This window comes from Cryptomeria japonica, chromosome 8 (genome assembly GCF_030272615.1).
Source record: "Cryptomeria japonica chromosome 8, Sugi_1.0, whole genome shotgun sequence".
NCBI lineage: Eukaryota > Viridiplantae > Streptophyta > Pinopsida > Cupressales > Cupressaceae > Cryptomeria > Cryptomeria japonica.
In genome coordinates, this window is record NC_081412.1 from 202,764,830 (window position 1) to 202,790,839 (window position 26,010).

Sequence of the window (26,010 nt, forward strand, 5' to 3'; positions counted from 1 at the left end):
CAACATGTTTTAGAAGTCTGATTTTCAAGTTGTCTTCAGAATTTTGACCTCCATTGTTGACTGTGGAAGGTGTCTTCAGACATTCATTGTGTGAAAACACAAACCTTTCACACCTTTCCTTAGTCACCATCAATCCGGTATACTCCTTTGCATTTTAGCTTGCATATTTTCTAAGCATAAGGAGGTGTTAAATGAAATTTATAGAAGGCTGCCATGCCTTAGTGTTGTCACACTTTGAAATTAATTGCTAAAATTTACCAAGTGTATGGATTATTTTCCTGACTCCATGCTCTGAATTAACCAAATCTTTAGAAAGTCAGGAATTTTATTACGAATATTTTCCCAAGTCTAACTTCGAGCTTCGTACAGGTGAGATGTCAAAGTCGGGATACAAGGAAAGAAAAGAATTGCTGAAGACGCTGGAGACTGGATTTTATCTAGAGTTTAAGATTTCATCCAGATGGAAGGAGATCGCTGACACAAACATGCATTTTCTGGACTTCGACCAGATGCAGCATCGGATGTTCGGAGTCAGAGATCAGGTTCCTTCCCCAGCATATGCGAATATTATGAAGAGTGACATTTTCCATGCCGCTGGATTTCCACAGTCCATACAGTGCAGTGAGCTTATCCTGGAATGTGCACGATGTTACGATCCGCTCACAAGAATGATCAAGAGTCCTAAAGGCGTTGTCATCGCCTACCTTGCTGAGGATGCCATTGCTGAAGTGTTCGGAATTCCACACGGAACAGACATGAAGGATGTGACCAAGGAGGATTATGCAGAAAGATACACGAAGAAGATGGGTGTATGTAAGAATTTAATTAACAAAGAGTGGATGATTGAGCCTAGGTCTCATCATTCCAAGGCTCTCAAGACACTCATGTGCATAGATTTTAAGGAGGAATATAGTAATTTGATATTCCTACTCAACAGAATGATGGGGATGCCGCAGGGAGCAATATTTGATGGATGGATGTTCTACCTCATCCAGGATTGTCTTAGAGGAACACTAGTGAGTTGGTCCAAGATTATAAGTGACAATCCGAATTTTCAGCTGAGGAATGTAGAGCGGTCCAAGTCATTCGCCATGACTTCTTACTTGGTGTACTTGCTTGCACGATTTGTTTCATACAGAGGATTAATATGCAAAGGTGAAGTCGGGAATGGGCAAGGACAATTCAAGAGTTATGAATGCTACCCCTAGCTGAGCATGCATAGAATTCAAGACTATAAGAGAGTGAATGATGCATTCACTATGTACATCACGCGGATGCTACAAGGCGGAATCCACAGAAGATTGTCCAAGGAGGCAACGAAGTTGATAGAAAAATATGGATCATGGTATATACAATTCCCCACTTTCACATACCTCAGGATTCATGGGTTTCAATCTAAACCCTACAGACTTCCTAGGTATTCAACCGACAAAATGATATTGTTGGAAGTGGTGAGACAACTTCTAGAGTTCGATGTTATCCAAAGAGAGAAGCACAGGACAGGAATGGCATTCCCTATTTCAGTTGGGAAGACGTCAAAGGTTTGTCAGTCCGCCATAGCCGCCAGCACTGCGAGTGAGGAGCTTGCATTCTATTGATTTGCTACATACAAGAAGAGAGAAAGATTCGATCCAGACAAGAAGGTCGGAAGGATCAGAGGAGAGAAGTTCACTCATAAGATTGACATATAAGATTATTGGGCTAACCTGATGGACGAGCAAGCAGTGAAGAGAAGAATGTGGTCCAGAATGTCAGTATATTTCATGAGGAAGTGTTGACTTTTCCTCATTCCCGATCAGGTATTAGATGATAGAGATCATACACATCCACAGTATAAGAGTGAAATGAAGAAGGCAATCCTATTGCCTAATTGGTCAGAGTCAGAAGAGATTGAGCTGAATATATTGATGAGAGAGGTCTTGAATTTCTCCCGCCTATGAGTGGATATATAAATGAATAAGTTAGTTGACATGGGTGTTCCCTTCACTTATGAAAAGATGAAGCCGGAAGAGTCTACTTCCGAGGATGATCAAAGGACTATCAGTGATGTCAAGATTCATGCAGACAAAGAGAGTCAAGCTCCCAAGAGAAGGAAGAACACGTCAGGAGAAGTCAAGGCCAGAGGGAAGAAGATTGAGGAGGTGAAGAAGAAACAGAAGACTATCACTCCACTTATCATTCCTTCACCCCCTCCCAGTGTATCATCAATCAAAGTGATTGAAGTAACAGAATAGAATAAGGAGACTCAGCAATGTTCCAACACAGTGATACTACCAGAGAATATTCAGGAATTCCATGCCACAGCGACATCTGCACCTCCTGATGAGAATAATGATCAGTCGCAATCCCCTACTGTCCTTTTGGAAGTTAGTTTGGGAAATGAGGTATACGATTGGACTAGGGATAATCCTAATGACAATGAGGATGTTATCTCGGCATTGAAAGGACTTGATCGAGAAGTATGTCTCGATGATGGTATGGAGATGGCCGCTATTCCTGAATGGCTGAGAAGTATAGAGAAAAGTAAACAAATGATGGAGGTACAGCCTATTGATGATATTGATGACTACCTAGCTAGGAATGCTAAGAAGAAGGAGCCCAAGAGAGCGGAGATTTTGTCGCACATAGCTAGAGATGAGACAGGAATGCGGATTGCGCAGATTGCTATTCCTATTGCAGGCGTGACAGGGAACATTGCTACTCCTATGGATTTCCAAATCACTTCAGTCGCCCTTGGTCGTACATCCACAGAGCAGGAATTCCAGGAGATTGGTGACAACCTCGAGGCAATCAATGCAAGGTTAGACAGAGCGATTGTGGAATATGAAAGGTACAGAGAAGAAAATATTAGACTCAGAGAGTATATTGCAGGGACAAGGCGTGGAGATCCCACCCTTATTCCCCCTATTGCAGTTGACCATGGAATACATTAAAACTGCGAGGTAGCGAGAGGTACACACTCAGAGGTGGAAAAGTGGATTGAAAGCACAAGAAAGCAGGCAGATGATTTCCTTACTCGGTTTGTCCATGCATATGATAAGACAACAACACTCATATTCAGAATCCAGTATTTGGAGGGAGTTTGGGAAGAATTTCGGTCTATTCAGGACAAGACTATTCCATGCCTCCTGGCATTGAAGAAGGTTCCTAATTCCACCTTGGTCAGCGAGAACATTGTGCACAGTGGAGACATATATGATTTCCATGGCTGGTATTGTGCATTAGCCTTGAAGAAATCAGCTTATGAGAACGCCCAATCGAGTTGTATGGAGATGGAAGGATTAATGCAGGACATTCAGATGAAGATCCTTGCCTCGATTGAGGAATTATTGGGTGTTGATGTTAGTGATGCTAGTGGTTTATACTTAGCCGAATTAAGAGACGAGATGAAATTTATGTATTTTTGCCAGTTGGACTCTTTGAAGAAGAGTCAAATAGATGACTTGGTCTCTTTGTTGATTCATGTTCATAGTTCGCAGAAGCTCATGCCAGAATGGGAGAACACTTTGAATGCTTGCTCGGATTCATTGGACGTGATTGATTTACAGCAGGATACCTTGCCTAGCATTTCCATGGAGTTAGATTCAGTATTGGCTAGATTCTTGGAGTATGCTAGGAGAGAGAAAGATGCAGGGAGGAATCTTCTAGAAGATTCCCTATATGATGACTAGGTATCTTTTCATTGGGCCATATGTTGGTGGCGCCATTTTTTATGTAACCCTAATTAGGGCAATTCTAGGGTTTTGTTGGCATGATCTCGGTCATTGATCTTAGATCAATCTGGGCCATCCATTTTGTAAGAGACTCTATATATGTCCCCTTGTCTCTCATTTGTAAGGGAGAGTTTTTGTAGAATTGTTGGTATATGCTGCAGCTATTTGAATCCTAATCATTGTTCAATTGTTGGTGATTTTGCTCTTCAAGTGTTGTATTTGCATTCATGGTTCTCAATTCCTCCAAGTTAGATTAGAATTTAGATTAGAATTTATTTTCATGCATGTTAGATTGAGTGGAAGATTTGTTGAGTATATTTGTGTGGAATCCTTAATCCATACCACTAGCCCCTTGCCGCTGGTAAGTGCGCCTTGTGTGGTCAACTGGAATTTAAGTAAGCATAACTTCAACTATTACGCGTCCGTTGACAAGCATCAACTTGGATGGTGTCTACGTTTGATTGTGATAACCTGAAAATCTTTAAGTATACCTTAGATGATTGCACTAAGCTTGTGTCAATACCTGATTGTGAGACCTTGCCTGGTTTGATTCCACTAGATCCATTCATCATTTCCTACATTCCTAGGTTTAGAATAGATTTCCTGAACCCTATTCTTTTTCCCCCTTTTTTAGTAAGAAGTAAATCCAGAGCCACATCTATAAATCTTAAGTTGTCAGCACACCTATTCCGCATCATTCATGATAATCCAAACATTTGCATAAGTCCCCAAGTGAAACACAACAATTCACATCAACCACTGAACTTACCCACTCGTCAAGACCTAACATGTAGAAACCTTGGAATCATTTTAGTTGATCTCATTCTTAGCATCTGAGGTGATTTTGTTCAAGAGAGGGTAAATTACTTTGGCAATTTATTCAGTATTGTTATGTGCATAAAAAACACATCAACAGGCCCCTAGTTTTGCTAATTTGGTGTTTGGAGATAGTAGAGCACCTCAGGCTAGGGATATGGTTCAGCAGTGTCAGGATATTCTAAAGGCATTGAAGGACAACCTCCAGATTGCATAGAATCGGAAGAAGTTGTATGTTGATCAGCAGCGTATTGAGCGCTCATTTGAGGTTGATGATATGGTCTACCTGAGACTTCAGCCCTTCAAACAGTCTACTCTCAAGAAGAGTGGAGCGGAAAAACTCAAGCCACGTTTTTATGGACCATTCAGGGTCATCAGGAGAGTGGGAGTTGTGGCTTACGAGTTGGAGCTACCAGCGAGTAGCTAAGTACATAATGTCTTCCACATGTCACACCTCAAAAAGGCGCTTGGGCACAATGTGATAGTCTCTTCTGATTTGCCTCCTTTGGATGAAGAGGGAGAATTGGTGCTAGTTCCTGAGGCCATCCTTGATGTCAGCGAACGATTGTTGAGGAGGAGGACCATCCGAGAGTATTTGGTTAAGTGGAAGGACTTATCAGTGGAGGATGCTACATGGGAGAATGAGGAGGTTTTACAACATCTTGGCTTGCAATTGCTTGAGGACAAGCAATTTTGGGAAGGGCGGATTGTAATGTCCCCTTCCTTGTGATGTTGCATTCAGTGGTCCATTGGCCTATTCCGAAGACCCGTAGGCTATGTGGAAAGATGAATTAAGGATTCCCATGTTCCTTGGAGTTCCGACCAAACTTGTCAGGGGTGGAATGTGAACTTACTATTTTTGGTAAGTTAGGGTTTGGCCGTCGGGATGGTGCAGAGTTGCTAAGCTCACCAAGCTCTTTCTTTGGTTGCGAAGATAACGATTTTCAAAGCATTATTTCATGACTTGCTATTTTTAGTAAGTGGCAGTTTGGGGCATTCTATTTTTGGCAGTCCTAGATTTGGTCCTGTTCCAGCACAATTCAGTGATCCTCATTGCTCAGCCTCATCCGGATTCTGTTGATAATCAGTACTGGAGTTATGAGCGATTTAATTAAATATTATTCCTTACCCTAAGGTTATTATTTAATTATTTTATTACTGATTGATGTTATGGGGAATTGTGCAGAAATTGATATTTTTCCTAAGTCTTGCCTAGGCGAATTATTTGATGGATATAAGGAGACTTTATTTTCGATATACTTCAAAGTTATATCATACCAAAATCGTGGTCTTCTTCCTAGGCACGATTTTTGGACTTGGGAAGTGGGCGCCTTTTTGGGTCCACCACATGAAATGAAACGCAGTTTGACTGAGGAGAATTTGGAGGCAATTTCATTTGAATTCCAGACTTGAAAAGCTATATAAACAGGTGTTTGGCTCCTCATTTGTTTTATCCAGAGAAAATATATCGTTATGCTGTCGGAATGACTCCAGACTTCTTCGAGGGTGAATACCTCTTGGATCTTTCCTTCTGGTTTTGAGTGTGAAACATCACTCCTAGCTGTGGTTCGAAGTTGGAGCTATTTGGTGATTTTTGGGTGTGTTGGTGAAGAGTTGTGTGCTGCTGCGTTTTTTGGTGTTGTTGGTGTGTGTTGGCTGGAAGTGTGCTGCTGCATCTTTTGGTGTTGCTGGTGTGTGTTGGTTTTGCTCGTAGCTATCTGCATGTTGAGTGCATCATTCTGGGTGAGGGCAGGTTGGAAGCGTATCGGAGAGACAATAATTCTCCTACATTGGTGTGGCATTTGGAGAACTCTCCAATTTATAGTTGCAAATCGAAATATTCAGCCAAAATGCCATTTCCAGAATTGTCTTGGGTTGCGTGCATCGCAGTTGTTGCTCTCCAGTCGTAGTTTCAAGGTATTGATTTGATTGTTTATGTTATACGCTTCATTTGCATTTGGTTTGGCATGATTCCATTCAGTTTTGAGAGAGTTACAAGCATTTTAGTGGTTTTTGGGATGGTTGGTTCTGCATTTCATTATATCTAATTTCAGAACAGCAAGTAGTGTTTATGGTGAAATGTGTTATTGAATTCTTGAGATGTGTACTTCATTCTAGCTTCTTTCATATCTCTATCTTTGTAAGAATTGCTTCAGTAGTACTGACCAATTCATTCTATGGTACATTTCCCGCTGAACAAGTGGAAGAGGATGGCTTAGCCGCCTGCATGTTTTGTAATTCAGCTTTGTCCTCCCACTGAGCAAGTGGTTGAGTGATATTGTCCTCCTGCTGAAATATGCGGTTGAGTGAGAGTTTTATGTAAAGTCCTCCCGTTGCATAAGCGGTAGAGTGATTTGGTTTTGTTATGCTCTTGTTACCTTGGCTGGTTTACTGCCAAGTTCTTGTTCTTCATCCTGCTGAAAAGTGGAAGGGGCTGGCTTGCCGCCCAGTATTGTATTTGCATTGCAATTTCCAGCGGATTAGTGAGCTAACGAACCCCTTATCACCGTATGCTCTCACCTTCCCACATTGGGCTCTTGGTGATCAGAAAGTAGAAGGGTTACTTTTCAGTAGCATTGGGATTATATTTCCTAACTTTAACAGATGCATTGTAATATTTGTTGTGCTTGAAAACCAAAAAAAAAAAGAGGGAATATTACAAGTAGAACGTGGTAATCCATGTCCCTCTAGCGTGGGTTGTGTGGCTAAAGACTGCAATGGTGAAGTCATTGCAAAAGGCAAGGAACGTCTTCCCCCAGGAACAAATAATGAAGCCGAAGCAAAAGCTACTCTAATGGCGGTCCAATTGGCGAGAAGGATAGGCATGACAAAAATACATTTAGAAGGGGACTCTCAAATCATCACCATGCCATTGTTCGGGGTGACGCACAAAATTGGAAGATAGACAGGGAAATTCAAGACATAAAGGAACTCTTAGCTACTTTCCATAGCTTCAAGATTTCCCATGTCTTAAGGGAGGGAAACAAGGAAGCTGATTTATGTGCTAACCAGTCTTTCGAATTACAAGTAGGCGAAGTCAAATTTGAAATTGACCCAAATAACGGCTCTACTATGAATTGAATAGTAGAGCTCCAAATTCAAAGCTTGAAATTGAGGCAATATTTGCTCGTTATCTGCATATGGGGTGATATGGTTTTGACATGGGCAAATTGAATCTTAAATGCTCTGTCAGTTGTAGTATGGCGATGCAGCCCAAGAGTCACATATCTCAAAGAAATCTTCTATAATATCTTGGGCAGGTATGTTTTCAGAGGGTGGTCGTGTTTTGTTTTGTTAAAGGTGGCGGCGACCTCCTATCACAGTGTACTAGGCATAGGAGAATTAATGGTGGGTTACTTCTCACACATGTTTGCCACCTTTGCAAACTGAGTTTCATTAATGACATATGAGGCAGTCCAGCTACTTGTATCTTATCATAGCTTACTAGACAAGCTAAATGCTCGAAGTAAATCGAGGTGGAAGAAGCGTTGGTTGTGAGTGGGTTTTGAGGAGAGTTCAACTCTAAGTACAAGTGGCGGCCTTTGTGACCTGTGGATCATGGAGCACAATTTTTCACTACAGGCATCCAAACCAATGGTGGCCTTTTGGGGCCAAATATCTGATGAAAGACTCGAATTTTTTCAGGTTCAAAGAGAGGGAGTTTCTTACCAAGGTGAAGATAGTATTGGGAGAAGAATATCCGAAAGCTCAATACAAATACCGTACGAACGCCGACATAGCTTCTATGTTTACAGCCTGGTGTTTTGAATTGGTGAGCAAGGAGAAGGTGAGGTGGATTGTTACGATCTGTGTGAAGGAGGAATGGCGTGGTGGTTTCGAGAGCTTCATGCAAATGTCTCGTGATGGACTAGGCTTTATCTGCCTGGATGGTGTAGTTTTTGGTGCGGGAATCAAATTTTTGTGTTTGGACTGGGCTCCATTTTTGTGTTTGATTTAGTAATTTTTGGTGCGGGAATCAAGTGAATACTCTTTGGCACAAGAGTTGGTTCACCAGCTCTTAGTTGCTGAATGGTACGGGAATGATATGTCCATAGAATGAGTTATGACCAATCCATTATTCTTTAATACTTAGGGGTGGTTGTACCATTTGAGTTTTCTATTGCTATTCTTGGGGATGGATTCCCTATATGTGGAGTCTGGCTTTTCTTAGCTGAAGCTAGTTACATGTGTTCATTGATTGTGGCATTCCTATTTCTAAGTGAATCTGTTGGTAGCGTGGATTTCTTTGCTATTGGAAGTTTTCATTGGCTCGAGTTGTTTATTTGAGCAGTGCTTGTCATAGTTAATCGCAGTTCTAGAACACAAAGGGAAAGGCAATATTCAAGAACCTTATTTTGGTTGACTTACTATTTCTGTTGGAGGTGTGAACGATATTGCAAGCTAATTTCATACAATATATCAACCTGAAAGATTATTCCTAGGCATGTCAAGGAGAGCATGAACAATTTCTTCCGGAGATACGAATGAACTCTCAAATGTCTATACATTCCTTGCAAATGGTATCTTTGTACAAGGTAACAGATATATTTATTATTTTCAATATGCAGCTGTTAGATTTCCCAATTCTTGTGAGGTCAAAAATCTTTGCTACGAACTCCTGCTATGAAAAATGATTTGTGAATTATGAAACAGAAATTCTTCTTTATGTTTTTCGTGTTATGTTGAATGTATTGTTTCCATTGCAATAATTTGAAAGAATTAAACAATGTCACATTGTCATTCTTAAGTTTACATATTGCAGACTCATTAAGAAAACAAGTTGCATATTCAAAAATAAAACAACATAACAAACAGGCACTTACTCATACAACCAGTCATACATGTTTGACAAAATGCCTATGGAAAAGAGCATAAACTTTTGGTGAAATAGAACAAGGTTATTACAGTGGCATCAGAGCCATAAGACCTGCGAAACTGGAAGTGTATGTACACCAATGATAGAGCAAAACGCTAAACTAATAGAGAAAATAAAAGAAAAAAATTTCAGCTTCCAGACCCATATCCTATTGAAGAGACATTTTCTGCTGCATTAACAGCCAGACAGTTAGGAAAAGGTGTACAAGAAGTTGGAGCCATGAGTGGTTCTCAGAGCCCACCACGCAAAACTGAGAGAATGTTAGACCTAGATAGCATGCAAAATATGTTGAATGACTTAGCACAAGGACAGCAACAGCTGATGCAACATTTTATGCAGTCACAACAATTAATTACTACTATTGGTCAAATGACTTAGAACATAAATGCTCTCTGAGTCAACCAAGACACTACAGCGGAAAGTAGCAATGCAGGTAATGGCATGCCTAGGAGAGCCAGTGCAGGAGCCTCTAGTAGACCTTTCCAGCCGGCATTTGCACCAAGAGAAGGGGAAGCAGTGCAGCCTGAAGAGGAGCAGCCCTTGGTAGATGAGGTTGTGGAAGTTTACGATGAATATAATTCACTTCTTTATGCAAACAGAAATGAAATCAAACTTAACCAATACATGACCCAACAGAGGGACAGAAGATCAGAACAAGAACAAAGATCACGTGGCCCACAAAGGGAATATCAAGATGCTTTGGGGAAGCTCACTCTTCCTAATTTTGATGGTAGTGGTAAAGGTACAGCTCAAGCCTGGATTCACAAATTGGACACTTTCCTAAATCTAAAACCTATGCCAGAAGTCGAAGCAATTAAATTTGCAACATTACAACTAGAGGGGGCGGCTTATGATTGGTGGCATCATGGATTAGTAACACAAAATCATGCACTAATTCAGTTCTATGAGGAGTTCAGCAGCAAACTGATTGTTCGATTTGACAAGAAAGATGTAGAGAAGTATTTTGTGAGTTGGCTTTGATCAGAAAGCATGGGGATGTGGATAGTTACATAAATGAATTTCAGAAGGTGGCAGTTATAGTTCTCGATATTTCAGAGAGGAGAGTGGTAATGTTGTTCATAGAAGGGTTGAATCATAATTTGAGAGGATTGGTAAAGGCCTTCAAGCCTAACACTCTACCGGATGCTATTCAGATGGCATAAGACTTTGAGACTTCACATCCTAGTCCACAACCCCAAAGGAAGAATTTTAGGAACAATAAACTGAATATCAAATCAGATATGAGAATTCCTACTCAGCCTAACACTACACCATCCCAATTGGACTGTGACACGAGGAATGAGCTACGAAGGAGGAAGCTGTATTTCTCGTGTAAGTAACCATGGGAGCTCGGTCACAAGTGCCTTGGGAAAGGAAAAGTACATTACAAAGAGGTCACTTCTGACTTGGATGAGGAAGAAGTAGAAACCAACTCGGAAGGTGAGGAGTAACATAAAGCTAATAGTATAGGTGACACGACACATGGGACTCTTTCCTTTCTATTAGGAGTCCCTAATTATCATCCTTTTTGTGTGAGAGGGATTTTGAGAGGACAATTTATTATTTGTCTGATTGACAATGGGGCGACTCATAAGTTTATCAATGACAGCTTGGTATTGAGGAGGGGATTGCAAGTTGAGGACATTTCAAAATAATGGTTATGGTGGCTGACGGATTTAGAATGAACTATACTACAAAAGTCTCATAGTTGAGTATTTAGATGGATGAATACACAATGATAGATGATTTTTATGTGGTGGGACTAGGTGAGACAGATATTGTCTTGGGAGTATAGTGGTTGCAATCACTTGGCTGGTACAGTCAAAATTTCCAGACGAGGGAATTAGAGTTCACAATAGATGGGTGGACAATAGTATTGAGAGATCTAACAGATAGTTTTCCAAGGATACGAATGGCACAGAGGATGGAGGCGTTATTTGTGTCAGATGAGGCTGATTTCAAAGTGTACAATCCAGATAAGATATATTCTTGTGATAATGATTGGTGTACATTGCACCTCCGTCATCCAATTTCCATACTCTTTGGAGAAATCAGAGTGACGCAGCAAAAATCAGATAATGCTAAGATATATGTTGGTGAGTTGGTTGACTTCATACAGAGGGTTATTCAATTGAATTATAGGAGAAATAAGGAGGTGACCAGTGCTGACAAGTTGCAGTAGAGGGTTTCCAATAGTAGCTTATTCAAATCTCCCAAATTGATATGGGATCCTGGCGATTGGTACAATGCCTAGTGATCATTTTACAAGTGTAGATTGCTTGAGGGAAAGCAATCTCCGAGTGGGAGGACTTGTAATGTCCCACTTTTGCCAGTGATGAAAATAAATAATTAATATAATTAAATTATCATGTGTCTTAAATTATTTTAGGGCAATTAATAATTAATTATCTAATACTATGTGCTATTGATGGTAACATTTTAATATTATTAAAGTTACATAATGTTGCAAATATTAAATTTTTATAATTGAATATTTTGGAGAAGTTGCCAAACAATTTAATATAAAAAGGTAATGCAGTGAAGGATGGATACGGGAAATTATTTGAGAATTAAAGAGCTTGGAAACAAGTTCAGACCCTTGGAAGTTTCAGGAAGTGGATGAAAACCCATTCCCAGTTGGAGGTGCTAACTAGGTATCTCACAGTACTCGAATATTTTAAAAAGGGTTATTTCAGATTTTTACAGAATAAAAATGTTTTTAGAAGTTTGGATATTTTATTGTCAAAGAATAAAATTGATTAGGATTTGGTGAATAAAATAATGTTGGGGGTTGTTATGGAAATCTTGGATGAGACTCAATAAATGTTGCAAGTAAATGTTGGTTCATTATTTTCTTTGCAAATCGTGGATTGCATTGATCTGCGGCATCGCGTTTCTCTAATTGGAGTTAGTTTTACAGATTGACTGAACAAAGCTATAGAAATTAAAGAAGTTGGGTCGATTATTTGAATAAAAGCAATGATTGAATGATGGCTATTACCTCCTGCTGCCATTAAAAACAGAGAGATGAAAGGAAATAAGTTATGATTGGGATTATGATTTTTATCTTTGAATCAAAATAAATGTCCAAGAGGAAATAAATCGTGTGACTTCCTTGAGCATCATCAAGAGTATTATTGGAGTTCTGCAGCGTGAAGAGTCTATCTGCATCGAGTATTATTTCTCTATGAGCTCCTTTGTACAGCGTGAGACTTTCTTCCTGGATGCCATTTTATATCATCCAGCTGGAGTCATTTAAAAGGCGGAAGGAATTATATGTCTTTGGGCAGTGTTTTGTGTTTGATAGGAGTAATTCCTAGTGCGGCAATCAAGTGAATACTCTTTGACACAGAGTGGGTTTATCGGCTCTTACTTGCTAAAAGGTACAGGAATTATATGTCCATCGAATGAGTTGTGACCAAGCCGTTTTTCTTTAATACTCAGGGGTGGTTGTAGCATTTGAGTTTTTTGTTGCTGTTTAGGGGGATTAGAGCCTAGCTTTTCTTAGCTGAAGATAGAAACATGTGTTCATTGATCATGGCATTCTCATTTCTAATAAAATCTGTTGGTAGCCTGGATTTCTTGACTATTGGAAGTTTTCGTTGGCTCGAGTTCTTTATTTGAGCAGTGCCTGTCATATTAGTTAATCGCAGTTCTAGAACACAAAGGGAAAGGCAATATTGAAGAAGCTTATTTATTTGGCTGACTTCCAATTTCTGTTGGAGGTGTGAATGACATTGCAAGCTGATTTCACACAATATATCAACCCAAAAGATTATGCCTAGGCGCGTCAAGGAGAGCATGAACAGTTTGTTCCGAAGATACAAATGAACTCTTAGATGTTTGTACATTCCTTGCAATCATCACATGGTATCTTTGTACAAGGTAACATATTTATTTTCAATAATGTTGCTGTTGGATTTCCTAATTTTGTGAGCTCAAAATCTTTTCTACAAACTCTTGCTATAAAAAATGATTTGTGAATTGTGAAACAGAAATTCTTCTTTATGTTTTCCGTGTTCTGTTGAATGCATTGTTTCCATTGCAATAATCTGAAAGAATTGAACAATGTCACATTGCCATTCTTAAGTCTGCATACTCGTCAAGAAAACAAGTTGCATATTCAAAACTGAAACAAAATAACAAACAGGCACTTACTCATACAGCCAGTCATACATTTTTGACAAAATGCCTATAGAAAAGAGCGTAAAGTTTTGGTGAAACAGAACAGGATTATTACATACCCACAGGAAAAAATTGGAGTACCATAGTATAGGGTTTCAATACCCATATCCAAAAGGATAAGTTAGCAAAATGGCATAGACAAAAGTATGACACACCAAATAATACTATAAACGATCCACAACAATGTAATACTATAACACATGAATCCAAGATGGCCACAATGAGAGCAAGAGCTCTCAAAATATAGTGTTGCACCTAAGAGATGCATTTAAGTACAAGTAGATACTTCAACAATAAGTATCCAAGCTACAATTGGGAAATTCCACAAAGAATCCAAATAATATGGACATAGAAGATTCAACATGCAAGGAAAACAAAAAATAATGAATGTCTATGTAAATTAGTAATTAAGAACATATGGTTAAACCTTTTGTTGACAACTTTCGCCAATATGATATAACATGGTAGTGACAAAGACGTGCATATGGGTACATACTTTAGTACAAAAAACGATTGGCCTGTTCATTATGATTTGAAATTGTGTCAATATCAATCATCCAAAAAGGGATATCAGAACTATCAAGAATCCAAATAGAACATCAGAAATCAATCTGATACATTGTAAAGTATTTTGTTGTTATAATCATAATCATACACAAAACATATTTAGAAAGGAGAGAATTGTCAATTAGAAAAATATTTCATGTACAAAAAAAGGCATCATTGCAATGCTAGCTAGCAAATGTATAAATTACTTGACATAAGATCTTAAACCAAAATAGAAAACTATTTCGTAATGTTCAAGTAGCAAAGATACCGTTCCCATTCTTGATATTGCCATTGCTTTAACTTTTTCCCAAATTCTACCATTTATGCCCTGCACATTGGAACATTTCATGCCACAAGGAAAATACTACATGATCAGCCTAATAATTCATGAAACCATATATAATCATTAACAATGTGCAAAGAGTAGCACTGATTTAGAGTTCAATACATCTCAAATATGGTGGTCTCTTTGTGTTGAACACAAGGACAGATAGAAAATGCTCATAGTTATATTAGCATATATTTCAAGATTCTCATTTGTCTAACCTGAAAAATTTTTAAACAAAAACTTTAAAAGAAAGAGTACAACATTGAATTCATATTCAAGGTGGTCTGATGACACTTCATATGACAGCACTAAAGGACACTTAATTCCACTTGACATTTAATATTACAGTACTAAAAGACACTTAATTCTAACTGGCATTTTCAGTATTGTGATTATGGCTAGAATAAATTAAAAAACTTCAACTAATCTATGTATGATAAGTATATGGATGGATTTATAAGAACATAAACAACTCTTTAGTAAGTTGACATACTATACTATGCTGCCCTATTTTGCCTTTCTTTTGTTTTGTTTGGAATGTGTTTTGCAATGATTTTGAGATGACAGCCTTTCAATTCCGGGTATGCAGTTCATGTGTGCTTGAATAGAAGGTCTATGAACTGCATGGGGGGTTTATATTGCTTATTCTAGCATAAAGTGCAGATTGTAAAAGTATTGTAATTTCCAATTTAATGAACAGGTTATATGCAGGATGGTGTATTTTAATTTTGATATTATGGCTATGACACTAATATTGCTATCTTTCTTTTACTGCAGGTTAGGAGAATGAACATGTATCGATTTCAATGTCATCTCCTTTGGTTTGAATGATGTATAAGTAGAAGGATGGCCACGATCAAGTGGCACCTTGATCGGACATGTCTTTTAGACATGTCCAACCAAGATGTCATTTGGTCGTGACCCTTACTTATCTTTAACCGATCCATAACTAATCAGTGCTTCAAACATTAATGTATCAGTATAGTAATAACAGTGCTTATACCCGATAATGAATCGTTTAATGCTTATGAACATACCCGATGGTGAATCAGTTAATGCTTATGAACATACCCGATGGTGAATCGGTATCATGAATCGGTTAATGCTTATGAACACATCCGATCATGAATCGGTATTTGTTAATTGTTTCAGATAAAACATACCCGATAATGAATCGGTATCAAAGCATATAATATAAAGTAAACAGTAACAATTACGGTTAGCATTATATGCTATCGGGTTAATACCCCGATAGCATATTAATGCCGATTCATATATGAATCGACATTAGTATGCTATCGGGTTAGTAGCCCGATAGCCCTTTAGATTGACGCTTAACATAGTTAAGTAGATCGTCAATCTAATCCATCATTATTCAATATCAATAGCATAATTATGATCAATGTTATAGTCTGATAAACATAAAGCATGAATAAGTAAACTAATAACAGAGTAGAGATTTAGGAGAGTCTTATCTTGCAGAAGCTACTAATGCATTAACACTCCCTCTTAGCTTTTGGAAGATAGATAAAGTAACCTGCATCACATTTCTTTTCATAATGTCAGTCTCCAAGAATATATATCATCTATACATATGATATGAAGTATCATCAAGACATAGGATACAAATATAAGATTTTACTCTAAGTATGTATCACCCAATCATGTGATATAAAGAATTCATCATTTTATTATAACAAAATATCACCTAGACACGTGATATTAGTATTGCCTAAACACACAATACTGAGGATAAACATATGAGGATGGTTAAATTCTCATCTTATCCATATTGTGATATGTGCACAAACATTTTATCCAAAAGTTTTATCACAACACCATCATGGCACATCCATGACATACCAGAGATCCAACATGATAACTGGTTTGAGAACCATAAGATCGTCACCTTATGATGTCTGCATACAAGTGTTCATAATCTGAGAAATCGTCATCTCTTAGATATGAACACAAGGGGTAAAACCCATAATGTCTCAACATGACAAAAGAAGTTTACATTTTCAACATCTTATTTACAAAGCAGATTACCTTTCTATCATACCTAAACCTTTTCTGAAGTGATCAACCTTCACTCTGGAAAGTGGTTTGGTCAGAATATCTGCAGTCTGATCTCCCATACTAACATATTCTAATTTGATCACATTTTTGTCTACCATGTCTCGTACATAATGGTATGGGATCTCAATATGTTTGGATCTATCATGGAATACTGGATTCACTGAAAGTTTTATGCAACTTTGATTGTCGCAGTGGATGATTGTAGGTTTCATCGGATTACCAAACAATCCCACAAGCAACTTTCTAAGCCACACCGCTTCTCGAACGGCCATGGAGGCTGCAACGTATTCGGCCTCGGTGGAACTTTGCGCTACAGAAGACTGCTTTCTGCTGATCCAGGATATCATGGCTGATCCCAAACTGAAGCAGCACCCAGAGGTGCTTTTCCGATCAGTCACACTTCTAGCCCAATCTGAATCTGAGAATCCGTGTAGATTAAGATCAATTTTCTTATACTTGAGACCAAGGTTTAAGGTGCCTTGTAGATATCTCATAATGTGTTTTACTGCTACCAGGTGTATCTCCTTTGACTCACACATAAACTGACTCAAGGCATTTACTGCATAGCATATATCTGGTCTTGTATTTACCAGATACATAAGAGACCCAATCATTTGCCTGTATAGAGTGGGGTCAGTAGAAGGTGATTCTACTACTGCTTCTTTGAGTTTATGAAGATTGGTCTCCATTGGAGAGGTCATAGGTCTGCAGTTAAGCATTCCAAATCTCTTCAGAATGTCTAATGTATACTTGCCTTGGTTTAGAACAATGTTATCAGGATTCTGCCATACTTCCAACCCTAGGAAATAATGAAGGAATCTCAAGTCCTTCATATCAAATTCTTTGGATAGCTCTTTCTTGCATTTATCTATAAGGTGATCTTCTCCAGAGATTAATAAGTCATCAACATATAAAATTATTATTAGCATATCACCTTTATTTTGTTTGTAGTAGAGATTAGGATCTGCATCATTTTTAGAGAAGCCTAGTTTTGATAGATATGTGTCAATTCTTTCATACCAAACCCTGGGAGCCTGTTTGAGCCCATATAGAGCTTTCTTGAGTCTGCACACATGAGATTCTGCATGATGGATCTCAAACCCCTCAGGTTGCTCTAGGTATACTTCTTCAGATATCTCTCCATTAAGAAAAGTTGTCTTTACATCCATTTGATGTACCTTCCATCCCTTAGCTGCTGCAATGGCTAGTACAGCCCTGACTGAGGTATATCTGGCTACAGGAGCAAATGTTTCTTCATAGTCTATTCCTTCCTTTTGAGAGAATCCTCTGGCTACAAATCTTGCCTTATATTTTTCAATGCTACCATCTGTTGCATGTCTGATCTTAAAAAGCCATTTAGAAGAAACAACAGACTTCTTAGTTGGCCTAGGAACAATTTCCCATACATCATTTTTCATTATGGATTGATACTCTTCAGACATAGCATCTTTCCATACTTGATGTTTAAGGGCATTTGTCACATTGTCAGGTTCGTTTTTAGATAGATCATTCATAAGAGCAACATAGCTAGTAAATTTATTAGGTCTTTTGCTTTCTCTAAAGGTTCCAGAAGGAGCAACAAACCTCTGAGCTTCTTCTACTGTTTTGGTGGCCCATAGTGGTCTTTTCTTGAGATTTCTAGGTGAGTTTTCATTTTCATTTTCAGTTTCATCTAGATTCTCCCTTTGAAACTCAGGGGCAGGATTTTCATCTAAGTTAGAGGTAGGTACATAGATTTCAGGTTCTATGAAGTTCTGAGCTCTTTTGAAAGCTAGATCCTCTTCAAATATTACATCCCTACTTAGTTCAATATTTCTTTGACCAAGCACATAGATTCTATAGGCTTTGGAGGTTTCACTATATCCTACAAGTAATCCTCTTTTTCCAGAAGGCTCTAGTTTTAGTCTCTTTTGTTTAGGTATATGGATATAGACAGGGCATCCAAATATCCTAAGGTGGCTAATATCAGGCTTAATCTTAGTGAATACTTCTTCAAGAGTTTTGTCCTCAAGATGGGAGTGAGGGCACCTGTTCTGTATATATACAGCGGTGCTGGATGCTTCAACCCAGAGATTTGTGTTAAGGTTTTGATCTAGGATCATGGCCTTGGCAGCTTCAACTATGGTCCTATTTTTCCTTTCCGCTCCCCCATTTTGTTGAGGGTTATAAGGTATAGTAAGCTCCCTCTTAATCCCACTATCTCTACAAAATTCTTTAAATGAATCTGATGTGTATTCTCCCCCATTGTCTGTTCTTAGGGTTTTAACTTTGTTTCCTGAGTGGTTTTTAGTTAGTGATTTAAATTCTTTAAATCTAGAGAGGATCTCTTCTGATTCTTTACTTTTCAGAAAGTAGATCCAAGTCTTCCTAGAGTAGTCATCAACAAATATTACATAATACAAGAATCCCCCTAGAGAGGATACGGACATAGGTCCGCATACATAAAAATGAACTAATTCTAGAATTTTGCTAGTTTTCCTAGTACTATTTTGAAATGCACCTTTAGTATTCTTACCTAGGGCACATTCTTTGCATGCCCCTGAATGATCTTGCTTTACCTTGGGTAGAATTGTGACAAGGTTTCCCATCGAAGATAAAGCCCTAAAATTCAGAATACCTAATCTTCTATGCCAAACTTCATTTGCATTAGTGGCTTCACGGATTAGGGCTAGATTAGGTTCTGTGCACAGTTCATACAGATAGCCCCGTCTCTGTCCAATGGTCTTTGCCTTCTTGATGGAGGAGTTCTTTGGCCAAGCCAATACTTTGTTGTCCATGAATGTCACTCTGTATCCGTTATCTTCTAGTGCCAATATAGAGACTAGATTTCTTTTGATGCCAGGGACATATAGTACTCCTTCAAGCCGCAGGGTTATGCCTGTCTTCAATTTGATGGTGCAGGTTCCTACTCCTCTGACTGGATGTGTGGAGTCATCTCCAATGGTTACGTCCTCATCACTATCCTTTGTCATGGAATCAAGTACTTCTCTAAACCCAGTGATGTGCCTGGATGAACCACTGTCAATCACCCATGAGTTGATTTTGTTAGAAGTTTGACTTGTGAGTGCTGAGTAGAATACGTATTTCCCGGAGTCATCTTCCCCTTTAGTCTTTCCTGCTTTAACAAATGTAGCATGTTTCTTTGTTCTTTTTGGGCATTTTGCAACGAAGTGCCCGAACTGATCACATCTGTAACATTGAATGTGAGATAAGTCCTTCTTTGAATTATTCTTGCCTTGACGACCTTTTCTCTTTCTAAACTACCTTTTCTTGTTATGCTTGGTGGTGTTGGTGTTTAGAACTTGTAGGTCTTCATCTATATTCTTGTGTTTCATTCCCATCTTGTTCAATCTTGATTCTTCTTGGAGACAGTCATCCCTTAATCTTTCAAACTTGGGATATTTGGACCTTGCACTGATGCCTTGGACGAATGTGCTCCATCCACTAGGCAACCCATCTAAAGCAATGAGTGTTAACTCTTTGCTTTGGATCTCATAGTCCAGAGTTGCAAGTTCATCTTTTAGAACTGATATCCGCATAAAGTAGGCGTTGATTGTCTCCCCTTTGTTCATGGTGATGTGATTTATTTCTTGTTTTAATGCTAGAGTTCGACTTGCATTCGATATCTCAAATGTGCTTTCAAGAGCTTTGAACATTTTATAGGCTGTTTGATGTTTTCTTATGATGGGCATTAGGGATTTGCTTAGATAAAAACATTTCTAGTTATTTTTCACAGGTTGGAGACTAGGTGAGTTTAAGAACCATTTCATACTATGTCAAATTGAACAAAACGTTTGTTGAAATTATAAAGTACATCAAACTTACAACTGCATTTTGAAAAAGAACATATTTTGTTGGCTTGCTTCCTTTGTCAGTTCCAGGGCACATCTCCTTGAATAACTTGACATTAATGCCAGCTTGTATATTCAATATTTTGCAGCTTTCCATTTCAAACTTTTAAAAAATATAGTTTAGGTATTCCAAGAAAGCATTATAGCAAAACCAACTTCTAATAATGTCATGATGTGCATCCTAGTCATGTTCCTGAGATGAACGAATGGCCCATCACAAGGAAGACTATGAAGACAAAATTAGAACACGTGGAAACAATCGGCAATACTTCAATAATACAATATCATTCTCTATAAAACCTCATTTGATTTGATGTGTTAAAGATATTTCAGACGAAGCTCAGACAATCCACCCAATTCTGCAATTAAACATCCATTATTAGCCATTCATTGTGTTGGCAAGGATTTTAGAGAGAAAGCATAAAAAATATATATCTTGTCACACTTAGATCAAGTTATTCATGTTCAACCTACGAAACCCAGGGACGCGTCCCCTACCTGAAAATCCCCATCCCAATCCCGGGGACGTTTCGGGGACTTGGGGACGGCCAGGGGACGCCCCCCCCCCCCCCGGTCCCCAAATTGTCAGAATTTTGAGGGGACGTCCCCGAAACAGGGGGACGGCTGGGGACGGCTTGGAGATGACTGGGGACGGATTGGGGACGGTTGGGGACAAATTGGGGACGGCTAGACGTCCCCCAAATCTAGAGCTAGGGAAAAATATTTTTTTTAAAAAGTCATATTTTCAATTTTTTTTTAATTTTTCTAACATGGGCCCTCTATATTGAAAAAATTTAAAAAACGACTATCAATTTTTTTATTATTGAATTTGAATAGTTATGAAATCAAAATACGACTATCTATATTTTATTATTTTTCTAACATGGGCCCTCTATCAAAAATTAAAAGGCAACATTAAATTTATTAATTCATATCAAATATTTATAATTTTAAATTAATTCATATTATAAATTTTAAAATTTATAAATAGAAAATAAATTAAATAATAAAATATTAAATAATAAATATTATACTTTGCTTTTTAGTATTTACTTAGTACTATTTTGATTTCCATATCGCAATTGACAATGAAACAATATGGCAGCAGTGTGGCCTTTGGGCATTTTGTATGTTATTTCTTTAATATCTATTATGATATGCATATTGACAATGTGAAAAAATTGAAATTCTGAATTATGAGTGCATATTGAGTATTGAGTCTATTGATAATGTTGTATGTTCGATGCTTGCATTCTAAAATGTTTTTGTAGTATCATACACATGCTATATCCATGTTTTCATATGAATATAATGTATAGATGCATGCTTTATCCATGTTTTCATATGAACATTTAGAATTTTCCTATATATTTTAAATTTTCCCTATATTTTATATAGCCGTCCCCTTTGCCGTCCCCCCCCATCCCCAAATTTGGCAAAAAAAATTGCCGTCCCGGAAACTCGTCCCCCCGTCCCGGAAACTTGGGGTAACGTAGTGTTCAACACATCAACAAAAATTTAAATGTATTGGTGTAAGTCTGCCATCTACCCCTAATACTACTGTAGGATTGATAATTGTGATCCATTAATATTGTTAAACTCTAAGAAAAAAAATCTTTATTTGAAAATTCTAACCATGCAATGTTATTTTCCCCCTATTCCTAGGCCATGTAACATCAATTTCTCCTATTACCATGGAAAGGCCCATTATCCATCACCACAGTCTCTCCCATAATGTTTCTCATGACCCTTATCCTCCTCAAACTCATTTTCTTGTTTAAAACCCACACTTTCATTGTTAATCACCCAAAGTTATTATAAGCTTTGCAAACTCTATTTCTACGAGAATTGAGGTTATTCTAGAAAGAGTTAGTGACACCACCTGCATTCTTTGTAGAGCAGTCAATGCATACCAAGAGTCATCCCTGTTCTCTCTGTATGTCTCTATCATTTTGCTAATAAACAAATGGAAATTCAACATTTTGTCATAATCAAATGTTCAAATTCTATATTTTAAACAGTTTGGATACTAATGCATCCAGAATCTGTCTCATCTTTGGTCAATTAAAACCTCATCTCTTGATATTCTAAGGAATCCATTCCTTGATTGACACTTCAGTGTAATAAATTCCTTCATTAGATTCATTCCCACAACCTCGTTTATTGGACTACTTATTCATCAATACTAGCTTCATCTAGAATCAGGCTTCCGGCCTTAAGTGACTCTTCACTGCATCATATTCCTTCTTTAGTCTCATTCCTGTAACCCAAGTTTTATTGAGCTAAATAATTGATATCCTTCATCAGCAAACATGATTATGAGTATTAAATTTGCCCCAATATTTTTTAATCCTTTTCATCATCTGGCACATCTCGCTGCCTAAGCTTTTATGCAAAGTCTTACTGAAGAAGGGAAAGATTTTTGCAAACCTTCGCTGCAGAAATATTTTATCAGAGCCAACCCTTCAAATAAATTTAAAGCCCTTCAAAGACACAATACTTCAAGATTTTAGTTGTCTCACAAACTCTGGTTATCTGAGACATTAAGGAACTTATGCAACTTTGAGGCATGTCTATATCTGTAAATTGTTTGGTTGACCTAGATTCCCCTTTTGTTTCTCTTGAAAATCGGCATCTATACTCATTATTTTGGGATATCAACTAATGTTATTTTGCTTTCTAACTAGAGTCTACCATTATTTTTGGGATTGCCTGTTAAAGCAACTCGTATTTCTCTGCAAATCCCTTTACTATTTCTTTTATGTTTTTACACTCTGATTCATTTAATACAAGGTTACCAGTCTGGAGACTGGTACCGGTACTGGGATGACTAATTTTCAAAAATAGAAGACGAGGGTACTTGGAGATGCTAATTTTTTAAATATATCCAAAGCATATCATGATAGAGAACTTTGAAAACAAGAATAGTGGTGAAGTTTTACATTAACTTAAAAAATTGAACAAAAATTGAAAATAAAATTGCTTATTTTGCTGATACATAGCCAGTCTAAATTGTTTAGTGAAAGTAAGGTAACATAGATGTTGAGCACACTCAATATTGTCGGCTAAATAGTAAAGGCAGTTTCTCTTTAGACTATTACAATGATAAGAAAACAGTCCTCTCAAAAAGTCTACACCATCAATAGATCCAATCACTATAACTCTGCATGGATTTTTGTGTTCCTGCAAAACAGTTTCCTTATTACTCATTTCCCTACGACTTTTCTTTGCTGCAAGCTTATCTTATATGTTTGCTTTATGTTTTGCCTTTTTACTGCATTTTGCCCTAAGTTTTCTAGGAGGAGACGTCAATTTTTGGTCGGGAGACTTTGGAGACAGCAGGAGATGGCAGCCAAAAGCACCTTATGCGTCAAGAAGTTTCCAGAGAGGTCTCTGGTACTGGAGACCAGTACGGGTCTCCAGGGGTAGGAGACCCATCTCTTGGCAACTATGGTTTAATACTTCTTTAAAATAAATTAAAGGCAAACACAATTCAGGGAATAATAAATCCAGAGCTTATTTCCTAATTAAATATTAGGTAAAGGTGCAGACACATTACTATGTCAAAGGCTGAATTGAAATTAACACCTTAAGTATTTGAATATAAATTTGCAGCAATGTACAAATTCCGCAGAAATAATAAATAATGAAAATATCACAGTTGACTCAAGTCTATCCAATTCGGCATTTATATTAGCTATTTTGACAACTATAAATAGAAATGATAAAAGAATTGGAAAAGATTTCCCTATTCAGAGAGGGCATTCATACCAGTTGTAAGCCATCGCTTGCAAGGAGGGGATATATTGAGACAAGGAAACAGAATCTCAGTAGATTAATAAGTATTTACTCATAATAACCGAAGTAGCAAACAATGAAATAATTACTTCCACAACCATAAAGAATCAAACACAAAACCAGATCATCTGATTTGTTTTTATTATAGCAGAGCTTTTATACAGAATTCTGAAATACTAATCACAATCATATATTCCGAGTGTACAAGGATAGAACAGAAGATAATAAATCATGGCTGATAATAAAACCTCATGGGAGATATTATCTAAGTTATCAAATATTAACAAGATAATCTAAGGAGCTTAATAATGAATGGGATAGAAAAGAACAACAGTTTCCAAAGGTTCTAGGAACAAGGTAGCAAGTTAAATGGGCTTGATCTTGGGGGAAATTCCATGGTCAAGCATGCTTAGGTCAAATAGTATTGGGATAATTGACCTCACAAGTAGTCCAAATGTTTCACCTCTATGAGCATCACCTAGATGCAATTAGAGGTAAGTGGACCACTCATGCTCATGAAAGATAAGTTCTTCTAAACCACCACTTGTGAAATATGGATCAAGAGATTAACTCAAAAACTGCATATTTACATACTAATAAAACATCACATAATTTGACACACTATGAAAAATTACCTACTTGATAATGAATGAGCTAAGGGGCCCTATAATGTATCTCATAAGACACAACATTTGCTGAAGGTTTTGCAAGTAGGGTAGCATGCTAAGAATGCTTAATCTTAGAGAAAACTCCATGGTTAGGAAGACTTGATCCAAAGTAGTGTCGGATGGTTGAACTCCCAAAAAGTCTCAATACTTTACCCTTTTAAGCATCACCTGGATCCAATGAGTACTAAGTGGACCATTCATGCTACTAACAAATGGGTTCTTGTGAACCACTAATGAAATATGAGTCAACAAGATTGACTCAAAAGCTACATAATTAAATATTAATTAAACATTATATAATTAACAAGATTTGTCAAAGATCTCAAGTAGTTGTTTTCTAAGAAAAATCTGAAATAGGGGAGGAATTATCAAACACTAATAACAATAGACATAAGGAGACAACAACAGTATCAGATGAATCCAAAGGCATTACATGTCAGAAGGATCCAATACCAATAGCTATGTTCTAATTAATTATCATCCAACATGCTTTGCAAGCTTATGACAATTTCCAAATGACTCAAAATAGAGTATCTTCTACTGAACTGAAATTAACAATCACTAATACTCATCTGTGAGAAAGTGGTCACCTACTGACCATTATTTCAATCATTTATACCAATTTGTCAACCCTGATACAGGAATGGATTCAAGTACACCGATACAACATTTCTTCCCTAAGTACGGATACAAGTTCATATATAAAATATGAAGGCATTATACATATATATATACCCTAACTTGGAATTTTCCATTACACATCTTTAATTGGTCAACACACATTCAAAGGCACATAAAAAACAAGTGGAAGTGGCGTTGGTGCTGGCACTAGCACTGCTTGTAGTTTTAATGAACCGAATGACGATACAGATGCCCTCCTAGTTCCACAAGGATGCATCCCCCTCGAAAAAGGCCATCTTTTTGATACAGGGACGTCCGCAAGATGGGGAAACTCCAAGGGAACATCCCCCTACCATCCCTCTACCACCACCACACACCCCCTAACGTTTCCAAGATGTTTCCCTTTGAGAGGAACATCTCTGAGACGTTTTGCACAAGAATCACCAAAACGGGACATTGGGACCTCCCCAAGGCACCCAAGCATCCCTCAACCTGGACAAATTTTTCAAGTACTATATGTAATTAG

The 26,010-nt window shown here is 37.7% G+C and overlaps 1 protein-coding gene across 9 annotated transcripts in view; it reads right to left on the reverse strand.

The window, feature by feature from the left end:
- LOC131048348 (SPX domain-containing membrane protein OsI_21475) overlaps window positions 1-26,010 on the reverse strand; it is a 275,121-nt gene that overhangs the window by 231,006 nt on the left and 18,105 nt on the right. For all 9 annotated transcript variants that reach the window (XR_009106396.2, XM_057982273.2, XM_057982271.2 and 6 more), the window contains exon 2: window positions 14,408-14,467. Coding sequence is in view for 8 of the 9 variants with exons in the window: in XM_057982273.2 (XP_057838256.2) it covers window positions 14,408-14,467 (60 nt within the window). In the remaining variant the exon portion in view is untranslated. The remainder of the gene's footprint in view (window positions 1-14,407; window positions 14,468-26,010) is intronic.